At 42.9% G+C, this 20,741-nt stretch overlaps 1 protein-coding gene across 1 annotated transcript in view; it reads right to left on the bottom strand.

Moving 5' to 3' along the window:
* Positions 1 to 18,738: 18,738 nt before the first annotated feature.
* SOCS2 (suppressor of cytokine signaling 2) overlaps positions 18,739 to 20,741 on the bottom strand; it is a 3,395-nt gene continuing 1,392 nt past the window's right edge. The window contains exon 2 of the mRNA XM_031030355.2: positions 18,739 to 20,246. Within this exon, the coding sequence (XP_030886215.1) occupies positions 19,789 to 20,246 (458 nt within the window). The 3' untranslated portion in view covers positions 18,739 to 19,788. The remainder of the gene's footprint in view (positions 20,247 to 20,741) is intronic.

The following is a 20,741-nucleotide window of genomic DNA, read 5'->3' as shown; positions in this document are numbered from 1 at the left end:
AGTGAAGGGATGGCCTTCTACTTCAAACTCTTTGAGCCTCAGTTTCCTCGTCTGCAAAATAGGGACAATGTGAATACATGCCACATACGGTGCTTAGATCAAATAACACATGCAAAATGCTTGGCATAAAACTTGGCACATAGCATAGTAAGAGTGTAATTCAAAGTCAAGAAACACAGCCTATTAACTGTGAAATAAATCCAAATATGCTCACTATTTGTCCCAGGGCCCCTCCTTCGCATGATACTGTCCAACCATATAACCAGTTTTTGTGTTGGGTGAAATGTGAAGGTTCTTCTTGAGAAATAGTGAACTGTGGCTAAGTGGGGGTCGGGGATGAAGACGGCACTGAGGCAAATTACCTTCATTACCTATGCCCTCTCTTTGTTACTAGAAAGTAGTTGGGAGACCCAACCAGAAGAAAAGAGAAGAAAAGAATATAAAATAAAATGATTTATTGTGTTTGTGTAAACCCATTGACTACAATAAGATACAATCACACATTCAATGCCAACAGAACATAGACTCTATTAGATTGACCAGACATAAAGCCCCAAACAGCCCTATGCTTCAAGTTCCCAAAGGCTAGATAGCGAGACTGTAGACTGGGGTTGTTTAAAATTAAAAAGAAAAATGAGGGCCCTTTTTTCCTTTTGGTCATGAACTAACTAAATGTAAAACTACTGAAAAGAGATGGAGTCTCTGAGAGGAGAAGCATCGGGCTCCGTTTTCAGTTGGCTGAAGAAAGGCATTCCAGTTCCAGAGGCAGGCGCGCGCACCACACACACACACACACACACACACACACGCACACGCACACACACACGCAAGAAACTGGAGACTCAATTTATTCTCAAAAGGTACATTAAAGTTGACAACAAACCCACTTGAAATTCTGAACTCAAAACAACAAAGAATTGCCAAAAGAACTGGTCTTTCGGATGAATTTATAGTGACAGGGTCTGCGCCGTGGCTGCAGAAATACATAAATCAGGTGGCTAAAAAAGGGAATGATCTAAAATGCAACTCCTTTTTAGAGCTAAATCACAAAAATTAGTAAAAATATGTGAGGCTTTCCTAAAGTGACTTGGAATCAGTAAAATATGGGTCTATTACAGAAAGAAAAAAAACGGTGGAGCATATTTTATTGTCAGTCATGAGTGAGATTCCGAAAGCATAGCCACCCCCCTCACAAATGCTTTTAAATCAGTAATACTTATGACAAGAAGTGCTTGTTTCATTTTGACAAGATTTTAAGTACACTAGTAAATCTGAGTTTAATGCCCATCAAATATTTTGCAAAAGTAATGAAGTCAAGGTAACAAAAGAACTCTCAATAAATCTCTACTTTTAAAGTATTACTGACAAGAAGAATTGGTACTCTGTGTTTCTGGTTGGCTTATTCAATTTGACATAGTAGCAGAATGTAGTAAAAGTTGCTTAAAGTAGTGGTTACATAACGGTGAGATTCTTTTTTAATTTTTATTTAAAACATAAAGATTAATGGCCCACAAGTACTAATTTTTCCCGTAACTCCCAGTGTTCGGGAGCTCATATTCCTCCACTAACTCTCTTACATAACATTCTTTCTAGCAATGGGAGCAAATATGAATTCATATTATCAGCCATCAGAGCAACAGAATTCTCTACAATGAATTAATTTCATATTAACTGCAAAATAAAAATAGAATTACATCTAAGGAAATAAGACTAATAAAAGGAACCAGAAGAGTTCTTCTCATGGAGAAGAAAAATGGAAAAATCATAACCACTCCATTAGGAAATTGTTAATTAAAGGATAGATCCGGTAAAGAATACCTTCTAAAGTCTTAAAGGACTTAAAAAGTTACAAGAGTTGGACAGTAGAAATTATAATAGTTAAGAAACATCTTTGTTTCACTTCTAAGCTTTTTTTCAGAATATGTAAAGAGCTGTAAAAATGAAAGTACTGTAATACTGAAGGTCAATTTTAGTCAAAATGAGAAGAGATTCAGAGTTTAGCTAAAATTTCCTATCTCAATTTCCTATCTTAACAGTATCTTCATCTCTCCTTAAATTTAAATACATTATTAACTTGAATTCATTACCTTCAGAATTCATATTATAAAAATGTATGTATGTGAAAATGTTAACAAGCATCTGACCTTAGAAACCAATTTATTTTCCCCTTCTTATTTCAAAAACAATTTATTTCCAAATTTCCAAAGCAAATAATCTCCCAGGTGCTTCCTGCCAGTTGTAAAGAACATTCTATTTAGGGACAACATTGGAACGACACATTTCACCTCCTCTCTCTTCCTGCTGGCTTCCAATGTGTTGCTGGGAAATTAAGAGATTGAAATTAGAAGTTTTCATTAGGCAGGCTTTCTATGCCTGTTGGCTTATTTCCTTTATTTTAAGGCATAGTCTCTGTATGGTAGTGGAGTTGCTTACAGAGCCACAGAGGCTCAGACCTGAAATGGGAAAGTTATTTCAATTTAGTTCAGTTTGTTTGTTTTTCCTTTTTGCTGACACCTAGATCCTATTCTGATGTGACTGTGTCTTTGTTTAAGATGACTTTCAAGGGCAAGGGAGCAAGGTTTTAAAGGGGTCATTTTCCAAATAAGCAGGTCGTTTGTGAAATAAAACACGTGTGTAAGTTCTGTGATTCCCAAAGAGTTGGCTATAATCGAAAAGGTATTTTGGGGTGCTACTATGATGACTTATACAGCAACTTAATAGCCACTCGGACCACAAGGGTTTTGAAACGTGACTTGTATCTTTTCATCCGTAATAGGTTTTAACTACAAAAACCTTAAATTAAAAATAAGAAATGAAGTGTTTCTGCGTCGGTGGACCGCTCGAAGCATTTGAAGTCATAAGCAGATTAACTATCCCATGGGGGGTTAGAATCGAGATACAGAGTCAAATCACTGTGGTCAGAACCACACACAAAATTATTTCCCTATCCAGAACCAGGAAAGCAATTAGTTGTCCATAGGACTGGCCACCGCTCTGGTAGTATGAGTGGCTGCAAGAGGGCAAGTGGTTGATAGGAAAAGAAACAAATACAAAAAGAGAAAGCAAAAAGAGAGAAAATTGAGATAAATAGAGAGTAGGGATGACAGGCTTCTTTCAGGAGGAACTTTGTACCATGCCTGTGCTTAATCAATGTCTTTTGAACAGAACTAATTGAAGATTATGTTATTATACATTAAAAAAAAAAAGTTTTTCTGATTCTGCCCTAAGATTTCTAAAGACAGGCTGTTGTTTTACCTGGAGCCTCGGTCGAAGCACGAAGCCATGTGCCTGCTCCCTAGCTCCGGATGTCTCGGATCAGGCTGGGTCTGAGGTTCTCAAACTGGGTGCTGGGCCAGGCCTCTGGCTGGTTCTAAAGGCCCCAGGATAGGGCACTTAACATACCAGAGACATCATTTCTGGAATGGAAATTTAACTTCCAGGTCATTTAATTAGCAAATGAACAAACTCGTTTGGTCTCAATACTAAATATGCTGTTTAAAAATTAACAGTATTTAAAGGAAAACCCTCAACTATGTTTACAACTTAGAAGACAGTAACTTATTCAAGCCTGAAATATTAATCGGTGCAACCCTTTTGGAATATGATTTGGAAATATCATAAGATGTTAATGCGCATACGCTTTGACCCTAAAATTCTACTGCTAGAAATGCACTCAACATATATATTCCCATAAGCACACAGCAATGTTGACACAGAGGTTTTTTTCCTGCATCATTGTAATAGCAGAAAACTGGAAACAACCTAAATTTTGCCTTTTGGAAAGGGATCGATTCAATCAGCGACGGTGCATTCATAGGATAGAATATTGTAAATGTTGAAAAGAATGTGGTTGAGCTTTTTGTTACATAAAGGTATCTAAAGCTATATAGATATGGAGAGATCCCAGATATTAAAGTAAAAATATTAAATTGCAGAGCAGAATGCATAGTATACTATTTGTGCTTTAAAAAAAAAAAAAACGATTTAAATATGTGCTTAGCTTGTGTTTTAAAATTCTGGAAGAACAAAAAAGAAACTTTTAACAATAGTGACCTCTGCAGAGGAGGTTGACAGTTTTATTTTTCACTTCCTATGCTTCTGAACCGATTTGATTTCTAATCGTGGTAATAATAACCGCGTTGCTACTTTTAGAATAATTACAAACTAGCTAACCCTATAAGCTTATGTTAAACCCACATTAGCAAAATCAGAACGGATGCTCCTGTAGGAGACAATCCAAGGAAGCCACATTCTCGCGTATATCAGGATAACTCAGGCTACGTGAACGGACGTTAACCCATTAGATGCACAGCAAAATGTGAAACACAGCCGTTTCCTCTCAACTCCCCGCTCAGCTGGTGTATTTCCAATGCTAAACGCGTTGACATCGGCCGGTGTCTAACGCGCTCCTTTCTCCCGACGCTGCATTGCGGGGGGGGGGGGTGCAGGATCCCGGGCGGCGCGGGGAGCTGCCGGGCCAGAGCCACCACGGAGCTCGGCGCGCAAGCAGGGCTACACACAAAGCCCTTTTTCTGTTTGGCCCAGTGGCGCCGGGATCACTTCCCCGGCCACAGCCTGCGTGCACGTGTCGCAGACATTGGAGCCACCTGAGCAGTGCCCTTCGAAAACTCTCAAGCGGACGGAAGGCAAACCATTACAAGTGAGCTTCCTCCTCACGCAGACAGACAGACAGACACACGCAGGCTTTCTTCTCCTCGCTCTCATCCTTTTCTTGCTCCTCTAACTGGTTCCTAGAAATATCTACAGGGCTGTTCCGTTTCTGGTCTTGTATACAGAAATCAAAATCGGCTCGTGTCTAGTCTCTCGTAGCAAGTCTCGGTTTTTACCCCCGTTTATTAACCATGCAAGTTCTCTCTTCTGGCGCTGCACTAACCTGCTCAATCAATGTCTTGGGAAAATTTGGGTTTGAAGGTCTGTAGCTTAAATACGTTCTTCCAAATATAAAATTTTCCTCCACTATAATGACATTTCAATAATGCATTAAAAACAACAACAACAAACCAGTCACTTTGCTCGCAGAGTATTCGGAGGCTTAACTGCAGGGCCAACAAGTAAAAACTTGCTATCCAGCCAGTCAGTGTTAAGGGAGAAGCCAGTAAGTTTAAAGAAAAGTTAACTCGTTGTATTCTCAGGTCATATCTCTCACTTCTTCACTAATAGTCTCTAACTTGCCCTTCAAATATTTATAATATAAATGAAGAAAAGGACTGTGATTTTCATGTACAAATTGGGAAGCTAACTTTTCTGAAAGTACTGTTTCTCCCAAACCCTGCTCTCCCTCCCTCCAAAAAACAGTAACAGGAAACAAATCTCAAGGTTAACCCCAAAGTAGTCTCTCTAGTTACTGGGTTGAGAAATATTATATAGAAAATAAGGGAGAAATGTACCTTTCTCTAAAAATTTGGGGGCTAATCTAGTGTCAGTAGCTAAAACTGTATTTTATTGCATCAGTAACTCTAAAAGTCCAGATAGTTGCTTATTTTTGCCATAAATCCATATTAACAACCTAGTACTTTGTCAACCTTCTCAGCTTTGGCCCTAATGGAAGGTGCTGTTAACAGCCCTCAAAACTAAAGTTCCTTTATTTCTTCTGCCACTTGAGAAGAAGTTCTGCCACAAAATTCTAATAACACTAAGTTCCTACAAATCAACTTGGAAACGTCTAAGTGTGTTTTTCCTAGAAAAAGTGCCAGACATCAGTTTTATCTGGCAACCATCAAAATACAGCAGACCACAGAACTATACATTCCTGGACCTCACAAGAAGCACGACAAGGAATTTCAGCCAGCCAACCAAGTGCTCAGCTGCAACTCTCTCTGCAATCTATGGGCAACAACTGAAATTAACCTCTGCTACCAAGCCAAGTAACAACACTCCCCCCCTACCCCCTCGGTCCCCCACGAAGGAACCGGTGGAAATTTCAAATCCACCTTCTCAATTTCTGGTTTGCGATTACATAGGATTATTCAACTCACCATCACACTAAACTCACTTTCACAGAAACAACCAGAAAGCCCAAGTAATGGAATTTTTATTTGCACATTCTGTGTTATTTTATATGAAGATAAATGACAGAAATCATGGGAATTTAGGTAAAACACCAATTTCCTACAATGTCACGGTTGGTAGAATGTGTGTAACTAGAGTATGTATAATTGATGCACACGCTGACCTCAAAAGAGGAAATGCCTTTGGAATCTATCAGTCATTTATTCAACACCTAAAATGAGAAACAGAGTGGGGATTACAAGGCACCTTCCTGTACAGAATTTGCCATCTAGCTAGGGGAGAGAACACTGCAAGAGTTCAAAACAGTGTAAGATCGGCAGGTGGAGAGGAGGTGGACCAAGGGATCAGTATTTTTCATTATGCCTTTCCATACTGCTTTATTTTTTTAAAACCTCACTACATGAATGACATTAATAAAGGTTTAAGAGCTGAACTTTAGCAATGGGAAGGAAGGGACAGATGTGAAAAGCAACAGGAAAAATTCTGCTCTAGCCAGAAACCTAATGGGGGAGTAGGATACATGCATATCTCTCACTCTGCCTTATGTCCCAGATCTATCAACAAGTTCCCCACTATCTCTAGAATCTCCCATACATTCTTCCTCCTCACCCTCCTCCCTACCACACTGCTTCAGGCTGGACCACCTGCTCACAATCTCCTTCCTCAGGTACTTGAGTTCTGACCTTTTTGACCCGGTGGGCAGCCCAGCAAAGACTACGGACCCCTTCTCGGAAATACTGCTTTTAAATCATAAAATTAAATATGCAGATCACCAAAGATGAATTCTATTAAAATGCACATATCATTTTTTTTAAGTTGTGACATAATAATATATGTTCTTTATCACTTCATTAAACGATAAGATGTCCTGTGGGTCTAGATGGCTACAGAAATTTCAGTTTAGGGGTGCCTGGGTGGCTCAGTCGTTAAGTGTCTGCCTTCAGCTCGGGTCATGATTCCCAGGTCCTGGGATCGAGCCCCATGTCCAGCTCCCAGCTCAGCAGGGAGTCTGCTTCTCCCTCTCCCTCTCCCCCTGCTTGTGCTCTCTCTGTCTCTGTCTGTCTCTCTCTCAAATGAATAAATAAAATCTTTAAAAAAAAAAAAAAGAAATTTCAGTTTAGTGAAAAATGTAAAGGTTATTTTGAGACATCTGCAACAACTGTGATACGATATTTTTATGATATGTAATATGAAAATACCTGATTTCTATTGGTGACAAACTCATGTCTTCTGCTAATTCTACTGTGACCTGTTGCCTAGATTTATATTTGAAGGAAAAGCTTGATTTCAGTTAGACATTAGTGACAGAAACAATGTAATTTTTTTTTTCCTATCCAAATTCTCAGATCCCAAGCATTCTATCCAGGGATCTCTTGCAAGCCCAGCGGCTGGATTAAGAAGCCCTGATCTGGGGTCACGCCCCTCCAGACCAGCATCCATATTGCCATCAAATCTGACGCTATCATTCTCCAGGTCAAAATCTTCCATAGCTTCCTCACTTCCTGGAGACAATGTGAACATTTCTGAAAGGCAAACCAAACCCTCGGTGCTCTGTTCTCTGCTCACCAACTTGGACTTATCCCCCAACTCCTGGAATTTCCTCGCCCTGCTTCCGGCTCAGGCCAACTCAAGCTGTGAATGCCAGGTCAAAAGCTGTCCCATTTCTGTTGCCTTGCCTGATGTCTTCAAGCAGACCCAGGCGTTTCTTCTCTGCTTCCACTGCCCATTGTACATACCTCACTATAGGGATTCTCTTACTGTACTCTAGTTGATGGCATGTGTCTTACCACCACCCAGAGTCCCTTTGAGGCAGAGATTGTGTTTTTGAACTTTCTGCTGGATTGCCTCCTGCCTGTCACAAGCAGATGCTCAGTAAATATCTGATGAAGGACTGAGTGAATGAAGGACTAGATAAATGAGATAAACATAAAGAGGGAGAAGTCAAAGATGTTACAGTTTCTGATCTGGGTTAATGTAGGAAAAAAATGGAGAATGAACAAAAAATAGTGTTCATAACGTTTTAAATTAAGTACATGTACAGATTCTAATTTTTTCAAAGATATGAACTCATGAATGCAGTAGAGCATAATCATCCATGAAAACCAGCATTTATTCTAGTGTTCTTCCTATACATAAATATGCTACAGAAAAAGACCCAAACCAGAAATAGGTTGCATTCTAAAACAAAGTTTGCAAACCCATTGTTCGAAATTTAGAATACAGTTTCCCTCGGAAGCGAAATTAAAATTAGTAAGGTGTTCTGTTTATCTCACCAAGTCCACTTGAGTTGTCGTACGCCTGACTGCCTCCATGTTCCATGGAAAATTGGGAGCAAGTAATACTGTTCCATGCTATTACCATATAGCCAGTTAAACAGAACAGTAAGCAGAAGTGAATGGGAACATCATTTATCCTGAATATTGGCATTGGAGAAAAGACAGGTATAATTTTAGCAGAGAGAGGAAGCCCGGAGAGATACTTATGAAGATCAGAAGGAACTTCTGGTTATTTCAGAAGCTTTTGAGGTAAATAGCCCTAGCTCTTGAATATGTATAATTTCACTTCAAGACTTAAGACTGTTTCCTTTTGGCTCACACAAAGGAAAGAGAGAAGCTATTTTGCAGTACTTGAAAAAAGTTTTGGAAGACAAAGGGGAAGGAAGAATGGAATTCAAGAGGCTATGTGTGTTGTAATGTATGGGGATTAACATAAGAATAAAAAAAAAAAAGAGGCTATGTGTGTCCTATAAAGGTTATCCGAGGTCGAATTAGCCAAAATAGAAAAAAGAGAAGGAAGCTAGCTTTATGTGGCATGGTGTAAGTGGTGATTATTACTGCTGCTCACCAGTATTTCTGTTTTTCTCCCCCTTCCTCGGCCCAGGGCAGGGCCTGACTGCCTGGCCCCCTCATGTCTCGGTGGCACCGTTTTGCAGAGTCCTGGCCAATGAGTGGAGAGAAGTGACAGGGCAGCTAAATGCCAACGAGAGATCCTTGGATTTCTCCTTTCCCACTGGCTAGGCACCTCGGTCACGTTTTAGGAGGTGACTGCTTTGGCAGCCTGGGTTCTAAAATGACTTAGGAGAAGCCCCACCCCCACTTGTGACATCTGGCAGATACGTATGGGCAGAGAAATCTGGCCAAGTCCCCCAGCATGCCCAGTGTGGAAGCCAACCTTCCAAGCGAGGCATCCATGTGCGGGACCCAAAGCCCCAGACTCCAGGGCAAATGTGAGCCTGCAGACAGGGAAGGGGGTCAACCTCTGCACCCCTCCCCATCTTCTCCCAGTCTTGTCTCCTCCTTTCCCCCCCAGATAGAAGCTGTTGCTGTTTTTCTGCCACCAAGAGTGTGGGCAGTTTGTTTGGTAGCATAACCTAGTTTATTATGACCAACACCTTATTCATCTCGTTTACCTCCAGAGAAAAGAAAAAGATGACAGGGACAAGACAGTGTGTTATGGCTGCCCCGGATAGAGAGCTAAAGGAGAACAGAAGGGAAAAGAGGTGTAAATCAGATGGATCTTCCCCAGTGGGTGCTCAGGGCTCGGGCACATCTCATTTCACTTCCATAATGAAAGACCCAATAATGCCCTAGTTACCCATCGGGCAGACAGGGTTCTAGCCTTCTTGCTATTAACTACATGTGACTAGAAGGTACGTGGCCTCACATACGTCATCGTGGTACATGCTAGCTGGGGCCCTCGGAGCTTAAGGGCATTTGTAAGCTTGAGAAAAAGGACACAAGAGTGAATAAAAGCTTGGATTTAGGAGTCATACTGGCTTGAGTTCAAATCTCAGCTCTCCCTCTTAAATCACTAAATCCCTCTGTGGAGATAAAAGCAGAATCTACTTCACAGGTTTGTTGGGTGCGCTAAATGAGGTCCTATTTGTAAAGTGTCAAGAGCCGCGCCTGGCATTACTAAACGTTCTAGCTTTTCCCAGTTCCCTGGAAGCCCAAGAGTTGGCTTGTTACTGAAGGGCCACCTCACGGGCATGCCCTGAGCGTAACCAATCCCATGGCCTACTAAGTGCAGCTTCAAGCTGGATCTCGTGGGAGCGCTCGATCATGGCTGAACTCCCCCACGGAGTTCAGCCGGCGACAGCTGCACACCCCCATAAGCTCAAAGGTGTGCCCTGCTTTAAAACAGATCCAGGAAAGTCCAAATATGCAAGGTGGATAGATTGGGGCAGGATCAATCATGCTCCAAGATTCTTTTCATTTTACCAAAGAATCCAAGATTCCAATAGTCTTTTGCAGTTTTTTTTTTCTTCTTTTTTTTTTTTTGAATGAACTGCTTGACAAAGAAAAGGAAAACAATAAAGCTCTGTGGTTTTCTTTGTCCACTAAGGATCAATCAGAAATGAGAATAATCTATGTAGGTGGGAAAAATGACTCGTAAAAACACGGCTGGTGCCCACGATTTTCTAGGAGCCCATCTCTGACCTTGGTCAGGGAGCAAAGACAGCCCTCCAGGTCCCTCGAAAAAGAAAATGTATCCAAAGAATTGGTGTGAGAATAGATGACACACATCAGGGATTTCTGTTTCTCCATCACAACCAAGATCTAAAGCCCCAAACTCAGACTCTTCGATTCGCGGTCGCCTTTGAAGAGCCCCAGCCAGGTGAAAACACACAATTCTTCTAACTAACCAGGATGACAACGGAAGCAATGGACTCCAGCTGTGCAAAAGTCCACAGTTAGAAGGAAGTTATCTTTTTCAAAATAAATGATAATATATTGGGGCATAGAGGTAAAATCTACACTATAATTTATGTTGAAACTGAGACTCCAGAAAAATGTGCAGCCCGCCTCTCCTGGGGCCCCTCCCATCCCAGTGGGCCCACATCTGCGCACGTGGGGTACGTCACTGGAAGGGGTCAAAAAAGCAGGAAGGTGCCAAGCTTCTCCTTTCACAGATGAGATAACAGAGGCCCTAAGAGATTCAGTGCCTGGCCCCATGTCAAACGACCAGAAATGGACCCCAAGTTTTCCCAGTCCTGAAAGACGATGTCAGCTACCTGCATTTTGACCTCAGCCCATACTTTCTAATTGATTAAATTCTTTCCAGCTTCTCTCTGAACTCAGGCAAAAGACCCTGCAGGCAAATCACCCCGTGATGAGAACCAAGACTACCCCCTCAGGCAATCAGGACTGCCCTGACGCCAGCAAGACTCCACGTGATTGACCCCAAGACAATGACCAGCCTTTTACTGCTCACAGGTCTGTACCTACCGACCTTTCTCCCACATCTCCTTACAGAAACCTTCGAGTGTTCTCGGCACTTGGGAGGCCGTCTTTGAGATGTTAGTGTGACATCCTCCCGCTGTGGGCCTCACTGAAGTAAATCCCTTCCTCATTTCACCACCCCCTCCTCTCCGTGCCTTTGGATTTTGTCAGTGGTGAGTGGCTGAACCTGGTGTGTTTGGGACCCCCTGAGCCAGGTGCTCCCACACCCCTACACCCCAATTACAGTCATAGTCCAAGATTCTGCTCCTCACCACCACGTCCTCCTTTCCTGAGAATGGAATTGGCCAAGTCCCCCAGCATGCCCAGTGTGGAAGCCAACCTTCCAAGCGAGGCATCCATGTACAGGACCCAAAGCCCCAGACTCCAGGGCAAATGTGAGCCTGCAGACAGGGAAGGGGGTCAACCTCTGCACCCCTCCCCATCTTCTCCCAATCTTGTCTCCTCCTTTCCCCATGCTTAGCAGCTCACACCGACCCAGTCTCCTTAACTCCACTCTTGCTTTGTCCAGGACATTTTCCAGAGGGGCTCCAGACGGATGATATAAATCACAAACCTAGTTTAGTTACTCCCGCCTTTAAGAAGTTTTTATCCACAGCCCTCCGGATAAATTCCAAGCTATTAAGATCTACAAGATCTACCCCAGCTCACCCCTACCCTCCTCTCCAACCTCTCAGAGAAACACCTTCCTCACTGAGGAAGTCTAAAGACTCCTTGCGACCACCCTTCCATGAGCAGACATAAGGCACCTTCCTTTGAGCTCTTCTCTAACCCCTCAAGGCAGGGTGATGGCACCTTGCCCACAGGTAACTATTACTGCCTTTAGCCCGGCATTTTACAATAAACCATTCAGAGAATTTAAGCTCCTATGCAACGTGGGATCCTGAGACACAGACCTTGGGCTTCAGAGCCCAACAAAACCTGGGTTCAAACCATGATTTCACCAGTTTCTAGTCAAGCTATTTTCTTTCTCCAAGCCTCAGTTTCATTTTAAATAAATGGGGAAATACCTACCTTACCAGTCTGTTGCAAGGATTAAACGGAATGATAATGCAAGCCATAGAACCCACGAGATTGTTCCCACGAGATTGTTTACTAAGTGTTCTTTCCTCTCCTCTCCATCTCTTCCCCTGGGCTATCAAAGCTCAGTCATGCAAGAACAGATTTTTACTCTTTTGTATTCCTCATGAATAATACAGTGGGCATGCAATAAATGTTGGCAGAATAAAGGGGAGAGGGAAGAAAGCAGGTTGAGAAGGGCAGGAGGGAAGAAAGGAGGAAGGAAATTAAATAATGAAATGAATCAACGAATGAATGAAGCCAGAAGCAAAAAAGAGACACTGATCTGTTAGAGCTAAAGAGGTATTTCATATATGAGTCATAGGACTTTGAGAATGTCCTGTTCTTCCCTACTCTCTCCTATCCCAACTCTGCAAGGATATCTGCAGACACTACTGTGTCACTAAGAAAAGATACTGAATCAAGAGACAGGCCGATCGACCACGAAGCAGTGTAGTTCAATATAGGATTGGCACATGTATTTTTTTTTCCAGATTTTTCTTTTTTTTTAAAATTTGACAGAGAGAACACAAGAGGAGTAGAAGGTAGAGGGAGAGGGAGAAGCAGGCTCCCCGCTGAACAGGGAGCCCGATGCGGGGCTCGATCCCAGGACCCCGGGATCATGACCTGAGCTGAAGGCAGACGCTTAACTGACTGAGCCACCCAGGCGCCCCACATATATATATATTTTTTTAATGCATTCCTCCATTTGTTCATTGCTATTCTGCTCTGAACACTGGACTTGTTACAAAGAAGGATACAAATAAACTGATCTTACTCTAGTGAGGTCTCAGTTACAGAGGACATATAATACCTAGGTCAGTGGTGGTGGTAAACCAGTCATCCAGGGAGGGAAAAAAAGGCGAATTTGTTGTGTCTGCCAATTTCTGTGGCGTAACTATTCCCACTGTGGCTGATTTCAATCTGCCAATGATTTACTCATAATGATTGAGCTCACAAAATCCCTAAGTACAGTGGACCCCCCTTCTCCACGGGGGATGCATTCCAAGACCCCCAGTGGACGCCTGAAACATGGGTAATACCAAACCCCACGTATACTCTGTTTTTTCCTATACATACATATTTACAATAAAGTTTAACTATAAGTTAGGCACAGTAAGAGATGAACAACAGGGTAACATAGAACAATGACAACAGTGGGGCGCCTGGGTGGCTCAGTCGTTAAGCGTCTGCCTTCGGCTCAGGTCATGATCCCAGGGTCCTGGGATCGAGTCCCACATCGGGCTCCCTGCTCATGGGAAGCCTGCCTCTCCCTCTCCCACTCCCCCTGCTTGTGTTCCTTCTCTCGCTGTGTCTCTTTCTGTCAAATAAATAAATAAATAAAATCTTTAAAAAAAAAAAAAAAAGAACAATGACAACAGTATACCGTAAGAAAAGTTTATGTGAATGTGGTCCCTCTCTCTCTCAAAATACCTTACCGCACTCACCCTCCTTGTGATGAGATGGGAGATGATAAAATGCCTATGTGAGCAGAGGAGGCAAAGAGAACGAGGCAGGCATTGCGAGGTCGTGTTTGGCTACCGGGGACTTCTGACCCTACGTCAGGATGAGGATCATCTGCCTTGGGGACCGCGACGGGTCGTGGGTAACGAACAGAGCCGACAGCGAAGCGCTGGATGAATGAACAGGCGCCACTCCATCTACCGTCCGGCTCTCAGGAGCCCTGGGCGGGCCACTGATCCTCCATCCCCCGTACTTTCCTCACTCGGCCCTCTTTTTAGCCACTCTGCTGTTTATTAAGAGCCTCGCTGCCTGACGGATGAGGAGAATAAAATGAGATCAGAGAAGCAGCTGCTTTTTCTGTCAGTGTTTCGAGCAAAGGAGACTGAATGGGGAGGAAGTTGAAACTATTAGCTAGAACGTGTTTATGGGCTTCTATTATCCCCATTCTCTCTGCCCCGTATTACTGCAGATAAGTGAAAGCAGATGCCCTAATCAGATGTGCCAAATACAAACACGCTTTCTGACCAAATACCGACCTGATGGCCACAACCTGGAAACAGAAAGAGGGAGAAAGCAGCTATGGTGGAAACCTCAGAAAGGTCAAATTCATCAAGATGGCAGAGGGGATGTTAAAATGGGACTTTCTCTGGGTAGGAACAACATGGAAAGTATTTTTTCTGAATGTTAAAGATCACAGCAGCTTTCTGGACCCAAATCTAAACAGGAAAAAGCATACCAAACTAACAAGGGGAAACCGTTTGGCAAAACAAATTTTTATCTTAATGTGGCTGGAAAGCGGGGAGATTTAGGAAAGTTTTCGGAAGTTCTGTGATGGAGTCTCACCCTCTCTGCCACAGGAAAGGGGCTCGCTGGGTGGTTATTTATGCTTCGACAGAAGAGGAAGGTGGCTGGCACCATCTCCTTCCCTCTCACTAGGACTCTGGCTTGCCTTCCCCTTCCCTGAGTTTCTAACGGAGGCAGCACCACATGAGTAATACTTCACACAATGTGCTCCCCATCTCTCCAGCAAGGCAGAGTTCCTCCACGTGAAGGATGTAGTTCAGAGTTAAGAGTTGTCTATACAAGCGCTTTTCTTTTTACGGCTCAGTACATGTTTGTTGATGTGAACCCCATTCCCGGTGACCACACTTGTCCATCCAGTCTGATCCAAAGCTCCTGAAGGCGTAGGAAGGACTATCTTGCTCTGCTCCATGATTTCAGCTTCCTTACTATCTAGGCATTTGGGATCCCGGGGCTCTTCGCCGACAGCTGTTACTTTACTTTAGTAGTGAAGTGAAGGAACCCGAACTCAAGCCACAGAGAGGAAAAAGCAGAAAAATCAAAAATATGTGGTGAGAATCTGAGGACAAAAGAGGCCTACGCGGGAGGACAGAAACAAAATGATCACAGATTCATGCTTACAGAGGTGAGAAAGGAGGGGTGGAGGGCATTTCCCTTCCATTCAAATGGAGTGCAATTTAACAGTGAAGAAGGGGCGTCCAGTACTTTACATTAAACACACACACACATATAAAAACATGCCCATAAGCAAAGTGTGGCATTTGGGGCCACCTCCTTGTTTCACAACCTGAAAGGAATCAAAGAGAGATTGGGGACAGATTTAATCTTTAGATATTTTAAATCACTGGGTTACCCAACTCAAGGAGAAGATAATTACTCTCTTTCACTGCAGTAAATAAGGCTGGGCAGGGCTGTGTCAGATGAGCTAAAAGGCACATTTATGACACAACGGGGAGAAAGGCAGGCAGGAATTCACTGTGCCATTATGCCCAGGAACGGGCAAAACACAGAAGGGGCTCCACTGGTGAGGACGGGAGGGTGGGGGGTCACCCAGGCACCCATGGCTGGGTGTGAGTCCCCTCTGGCAGAGATAGAAAGGAAATCACAAAACACACATGGATGGCAGGTTTCAGATTTTAAAGCAGCAAATAGATTAGAAACGTAGAGGAGTTAAAATTAATGCCACACTCTAATGTGGATCAGGACATCATGAACCCCAGCAGAAACTCTCCCCAGGGTTGGGGTGGAAGGAGCCAAGAACTGGTATTATCCCACATAGCATTCCAAAGGCCCGCTCTAAATTTTCAGAGGCAGAAAAATGTGATGTTAAAAGCACTGTAGGGGGGCGCCTGGGTGGCGCAGTTGGTTAAGCGTCTGCCTTCAGCTCAGGTCATGATCTGGGGATCCTGGGATTGAGTCCTGCATCGGGCGCCCTGCTCAGCGGGGAGCCTGCTTCTCCCTCTGCCTCCTCCCCCCTGCTCATGCTGTCTCTCTCTCAAATAAATAAAGTCTTAAAAAAAACAACACCACTGTAGGGCTTGCAGGATAGCAAAGAGGAACACGGACCATTCGCACACAGGGTAGAAGGGTGCAGCTTTTGCAAATATGAAACCCGAGGCTAGACTACCTGGGCTCAAACACCAACCCTGCCATGGAGTTGCTGAACCGGGTGTGCGTGTGAGCATGTACACACAAATCTCCTGGGTCTGAAAAACCTTCTTCAGGAAAGTGTCAAGAGCTAAAATACATGATCTGAAAAGTGATCTCAAGCTTTAAAATTCTAGGAAATAAAAAACTGGGAGAGGTGACAGGCCTCCTAGTAAATGAAAGGCCTAGAATGAATGACAACCCGTAGAAGCATTAGAACCGAGCCCCTGACCACAGAGACAAGACAGGCCTCAGCTGAGCTGTTTAAATGGAACCACAGTCACTCAACCCCCACTACCCTGTGCCTAAACCGACAGCCGAGAAGGGCACGGCCTGGTCTCAGGACATTCCATCCCTCGGATTATTTGATGACGTCTCTGTCTCCTACCCTCCTACCAGGGTACAATTTTCTAAAAGCAGGAAAAATCCTTCCCAAGAAAATAAACACTCCAAACAACTGTCCCATTCTGTTACCTATTTGGATTACATAATTACTATGAAGTCAAGACTTTCTTACTGACATGCCAAAAAAGAACTCTCAGCTCATAAGCTAAACTGCCTTTTCTTCACTGTCCAAAGCTCTAAAAAAACCCCAAGTACCTAAAAAGCAGTCCCTAGAGCCCACTACGATGGAATAAAAAACTCCACTGCCACAAATCCGCTCAAAGTGGAAACTCACATCAAAATATTTTAAGTCCGTGGAGATATAGGTTAGTTCTGTGTACTCTATTCTTTTAACAGTAACAACCATAAGACAGACATACCCTCACTGATGTCCCAAAGTGCCCTCTGTAGGGAAAGAATACTGGTGATTTTTCCTGGCTCTGTTGAGGATAATTTAGTCAAGTGCACATCCTAACTTGGTGGTTCGACGATCTGTAAAATGGGGCTAGCAACAATCGGCAGCATTTACCAGCAACCAAGTAAGACAGTTAACCCTCTCCTGACTTACATCCACACCAGAAAAAAAACCCACTGGGCCAAGGTGACGCAAATCCCACAGAGTACATTAATGAAGGTACCCATACTTTTCCCGTTGAGGCAGCAGTAAAAAGGCTGAGGCTTCCTTTTACAGCCTGTTCTAACTTGTTCGTCTGGATCAATGTAGAAATAGCAGCAATTTGCTCTTCGTAATTCCTCTCCAGGAATAAAAAGGGCTAGGACGTTCCTGGAATGCCTCCTCAGGTGTACCTCCTGGGATCACTGAACTTTGCTCATTCGGTCGGGGTGAAGATTAAATGAGATAATGCATGTAAAGTGCTGAGCGAGAACTTGACACGCAATAAACTCAGTAAGGAAACGATGTTTGTAAACAACAACAACAACACAGCAAAACAACCCCCACACCCGCGCCCTGAAAAAGACTGTCTCCTGATGCTTATCAACTTACTCGAACAGGGAAGACTGAAACATAAGGTGATGGTTCTAGCGCACATCCCAGAGATCTTTGCTATCCTCTGCTTTTCTCCTAACTAGCCACCTGCTAAATGCTAACGCAGACCTTGCCACAGTCCCGTGAGTACTCATACCCCACCTGTCTGTCCAACCCTCAGCAGTGACAAGTATCAGAGTCTGAATCAATGAGAACAGAAACGCAGAAGACCTTAAAGAAATTCCAAAGCCCCTGGCCCCGATCCTGTGGAGGTTTTGCCAGAAAAATCAGACACCCCACACTAAACTGTTGTCAGTGGGGAAAGGGGGCAAATTAAGCACAGAATCTGAAGACCCTAATGAAAAGGTCCCCATTATAGACCAGACCCCCAAAAGTATCGCTCTTCTTTAAATTTTAGGCTACAAATAAATTTCTTCCTAAGGCACACCTAGCAATCTTTTGTGTTTGGCTCTGCTGTTTGGACATGCATGGTTAGGTTTTCCTTCCAGGCACAAAACCATTTTTCAAGAGCTTCATGAAAATGTGAATATTTTCATGACATGGAGATAAACAGATTTTACTATAATTTATAACTGAATTTTCTAATTCACTTTGGGGCACACACATGATCTCCAACGTTCGCTTTCCCAATGACACACCAGAGTACGTAACTACGCAAGGTATTTTTTAAGGCGGCAAAACGAATACTGTCTGGACTGTAAAATTTAAAGAGGTTCATCCGCAACAGTCATGAGACTGTGTGACAAAAAATAAATAGCCATAAAACTTTTAATTTTTATTTTGAATTATGCCTACTCAACCCATAAAAGACCAGGATGTGTCACAATCTTTGTAAGTTTCTAAACCATGTTTTTGGAAGCACCCAGGGCTTTAGTGTGATGCCTATTCAATGTGTAAAAGACCAGGCCACTGGACAACACTTGTCCTTTCGAAACCATGCTTTCCAAAACGCAAAGGGCTAACGCGGCCCATAACTTTAGAGAAGGGTAAGTCATGTTCTACCGCTTGCCGAATATTTGGCTGATTTCACGTGACGTGAGTTTTTATGGCAACTATTACCATGAACGTGTCCGTTCTCTACAATTCCAAAGTAATAAGTGCAACTTGTAAAAGTCAAGTTTTTTTTTATTTAATACATTCTAATCAAAGAGTAACAGCAGTAAATAAACACTTTGAAAAAACAGGCAGGTATCCCCCTATATCTGGAAGAGAATTAAGTCAAAGTATTCTACATGGTAGAAGGGAGACAACTGCTGATGTCTGTGGTTAGACAATTCAAGGACAACTTGTTAATTTCTACAGCCATTTCCAAAAAGTCAATGGCAACAGGGTGGGACACAGCTACTTGAAAGGATCAAATGTCTGTATCTACATGGTTTTATTAACAGGGGTTGTGCTGCACCTGTAGAGTATGACATTCTTGTCTTTAGCCTTAAAGGAAAAGACAAAGTCTTTTCTGTGTGCACCAGTTTGAAATAGTTCTGAGATAAGGCTCCCTTAAAACGGATTACTACAGTACTCATTCACATGAGAGAGTTCATAGGTGTAGTAAAAAGTCAAATACAGGATTTCATGGTCACCTTTTTGGTTGATTTGGTTAATTGCATAAATGAAGGATAAATACTCACAAGCTTATCTGTTTAACAAAACTCCTAGGTACATCAAGAATGCAAAAAGAGAAAATGGCCTACAGGGGACTCTGACCACCAGGCATCTAAAATTGAAGCTAAGCCTGGTGTCAGTTGGGTTCCTTCCACTCTTTCTGTACTCCTGCATCCAGTTCTCTCCCTACTACCGGGGCGTGGACCTTTGACCTAATAAGGAGGAACCTCAGAAAGGCATTCAGACTACCTACTACTAAGGCATTCTGATAAAACGTTCCTTTCAGCCTTTCCTTGGGACATTTTGTTTTTAACTTGAGAGGATTAACGGGTCTTGGTCAGCCTCAGGAAGGTAAGCATCACTCTCAGGTGAAAATATCTGGGGGAACTTTAAATACCTAGCTACCTCGGCACAGGTTTAAATTAGATTGACTTCAGCTGTTTTTAGAATCCCGAGTAGTTATCCAGAGCAGTCACTCAAGTTTTGGTTCTCTTTGACATAGCTGCATTCGGAGAGACTCTATATGAGGCATGGTTAGAAAAAGAGAAGCACTTATACCTGGAATTTATATTCTTCCAAGTAATCTTTTAGTCTCGTTGGTAAAGGCAGCCCCCAGATGGTCCCGGTACATTTGTTAATGGTGAGTCTACAGAGATGCTGCAGAGGTGGTGCTGATGTGTAGAGCGGTCTGGTCAGGTAAAGGTGAACGGTGCCGTTCCGGGGGGCTTCTGGCCCCGCCCGCTTATCCTTGCACATCTGAACATAGTAGTCGATCAGATGAACCACACTGTCAAATTGTTTAAGCTTGGACTTGACACATATGATAGAGTCCAATCTGAACTTCCCATCTTGGTATTCGATTCGCAGATTAGTTGGTCCAGCTGATGTCTTAACAGATATTGTTAGTAGGTAGTCTGAATGCGAGCTGTCTCTAATCAAGAAAGTTCCTTCTGGTGCCTCTTTTAATTTCTCTTTGGCTTCATTAACAGTCATACTTCCCCAGTACCAACCTGGGGTTTTTGGTCAAAAAGAAAAAGAAAAGAGGGTAAAATAGTTATTATAAGGAATTTTAAAAATAGGGCAAATACCTGGCAACAGTTTTTCTAGCTCTAAGTAGAAACGTGTGAGTGAATGTTTACCAGAGACTACCACAAAATACTTTCGGTAGAAATTTAATGAAACTGTGGGTCCATTATACTTTATGAACCCAAACTGAGAGTCAGCTTTTGGCTTTAAAAAGTAGCTTTCTGTAGCTGTTCTTTAAATTATCCAAAGATTTTTCTCCTAATGAAACAAAAGAGTATTTGCAATATGACACACTGGCTGACAAAGCATGATGCGTCTAGCACTATTCAAGTGAAATCAAAGCAACTTAAGAGATAAATCAGAAGTTAGAACTAAAAGTCATGCCCTTACAAAAGTGGAGAGGCCAACTCCAGTAATTCCAACAGGGTAAAAACCAAAAGAACTTTTGGTAAGGTTGGTGTCCACCCTACCCACCCCCC

This window comes from Leptonychotes weddellii, chromosome 5 (assembly GCF_054177405.1).
Source record: "Leptonychotes weddellii isolate Sample4059 chromosome 5, ASM5417740v2, whole genome shotgun sequence".
NCBI classification, from domain to species: domain Eukaryota; kingdom Metazoa; phylum Chordata; class Mammalia; order Carnivora; family Phocidae; genus Leptonychotes; species Leptonychotes weddellii.
The sequence above is the reverse complement of the archived record's forward strand: the minus strand, read 5'-3'. Positions and strand labels throughout refer to the sequence as shown.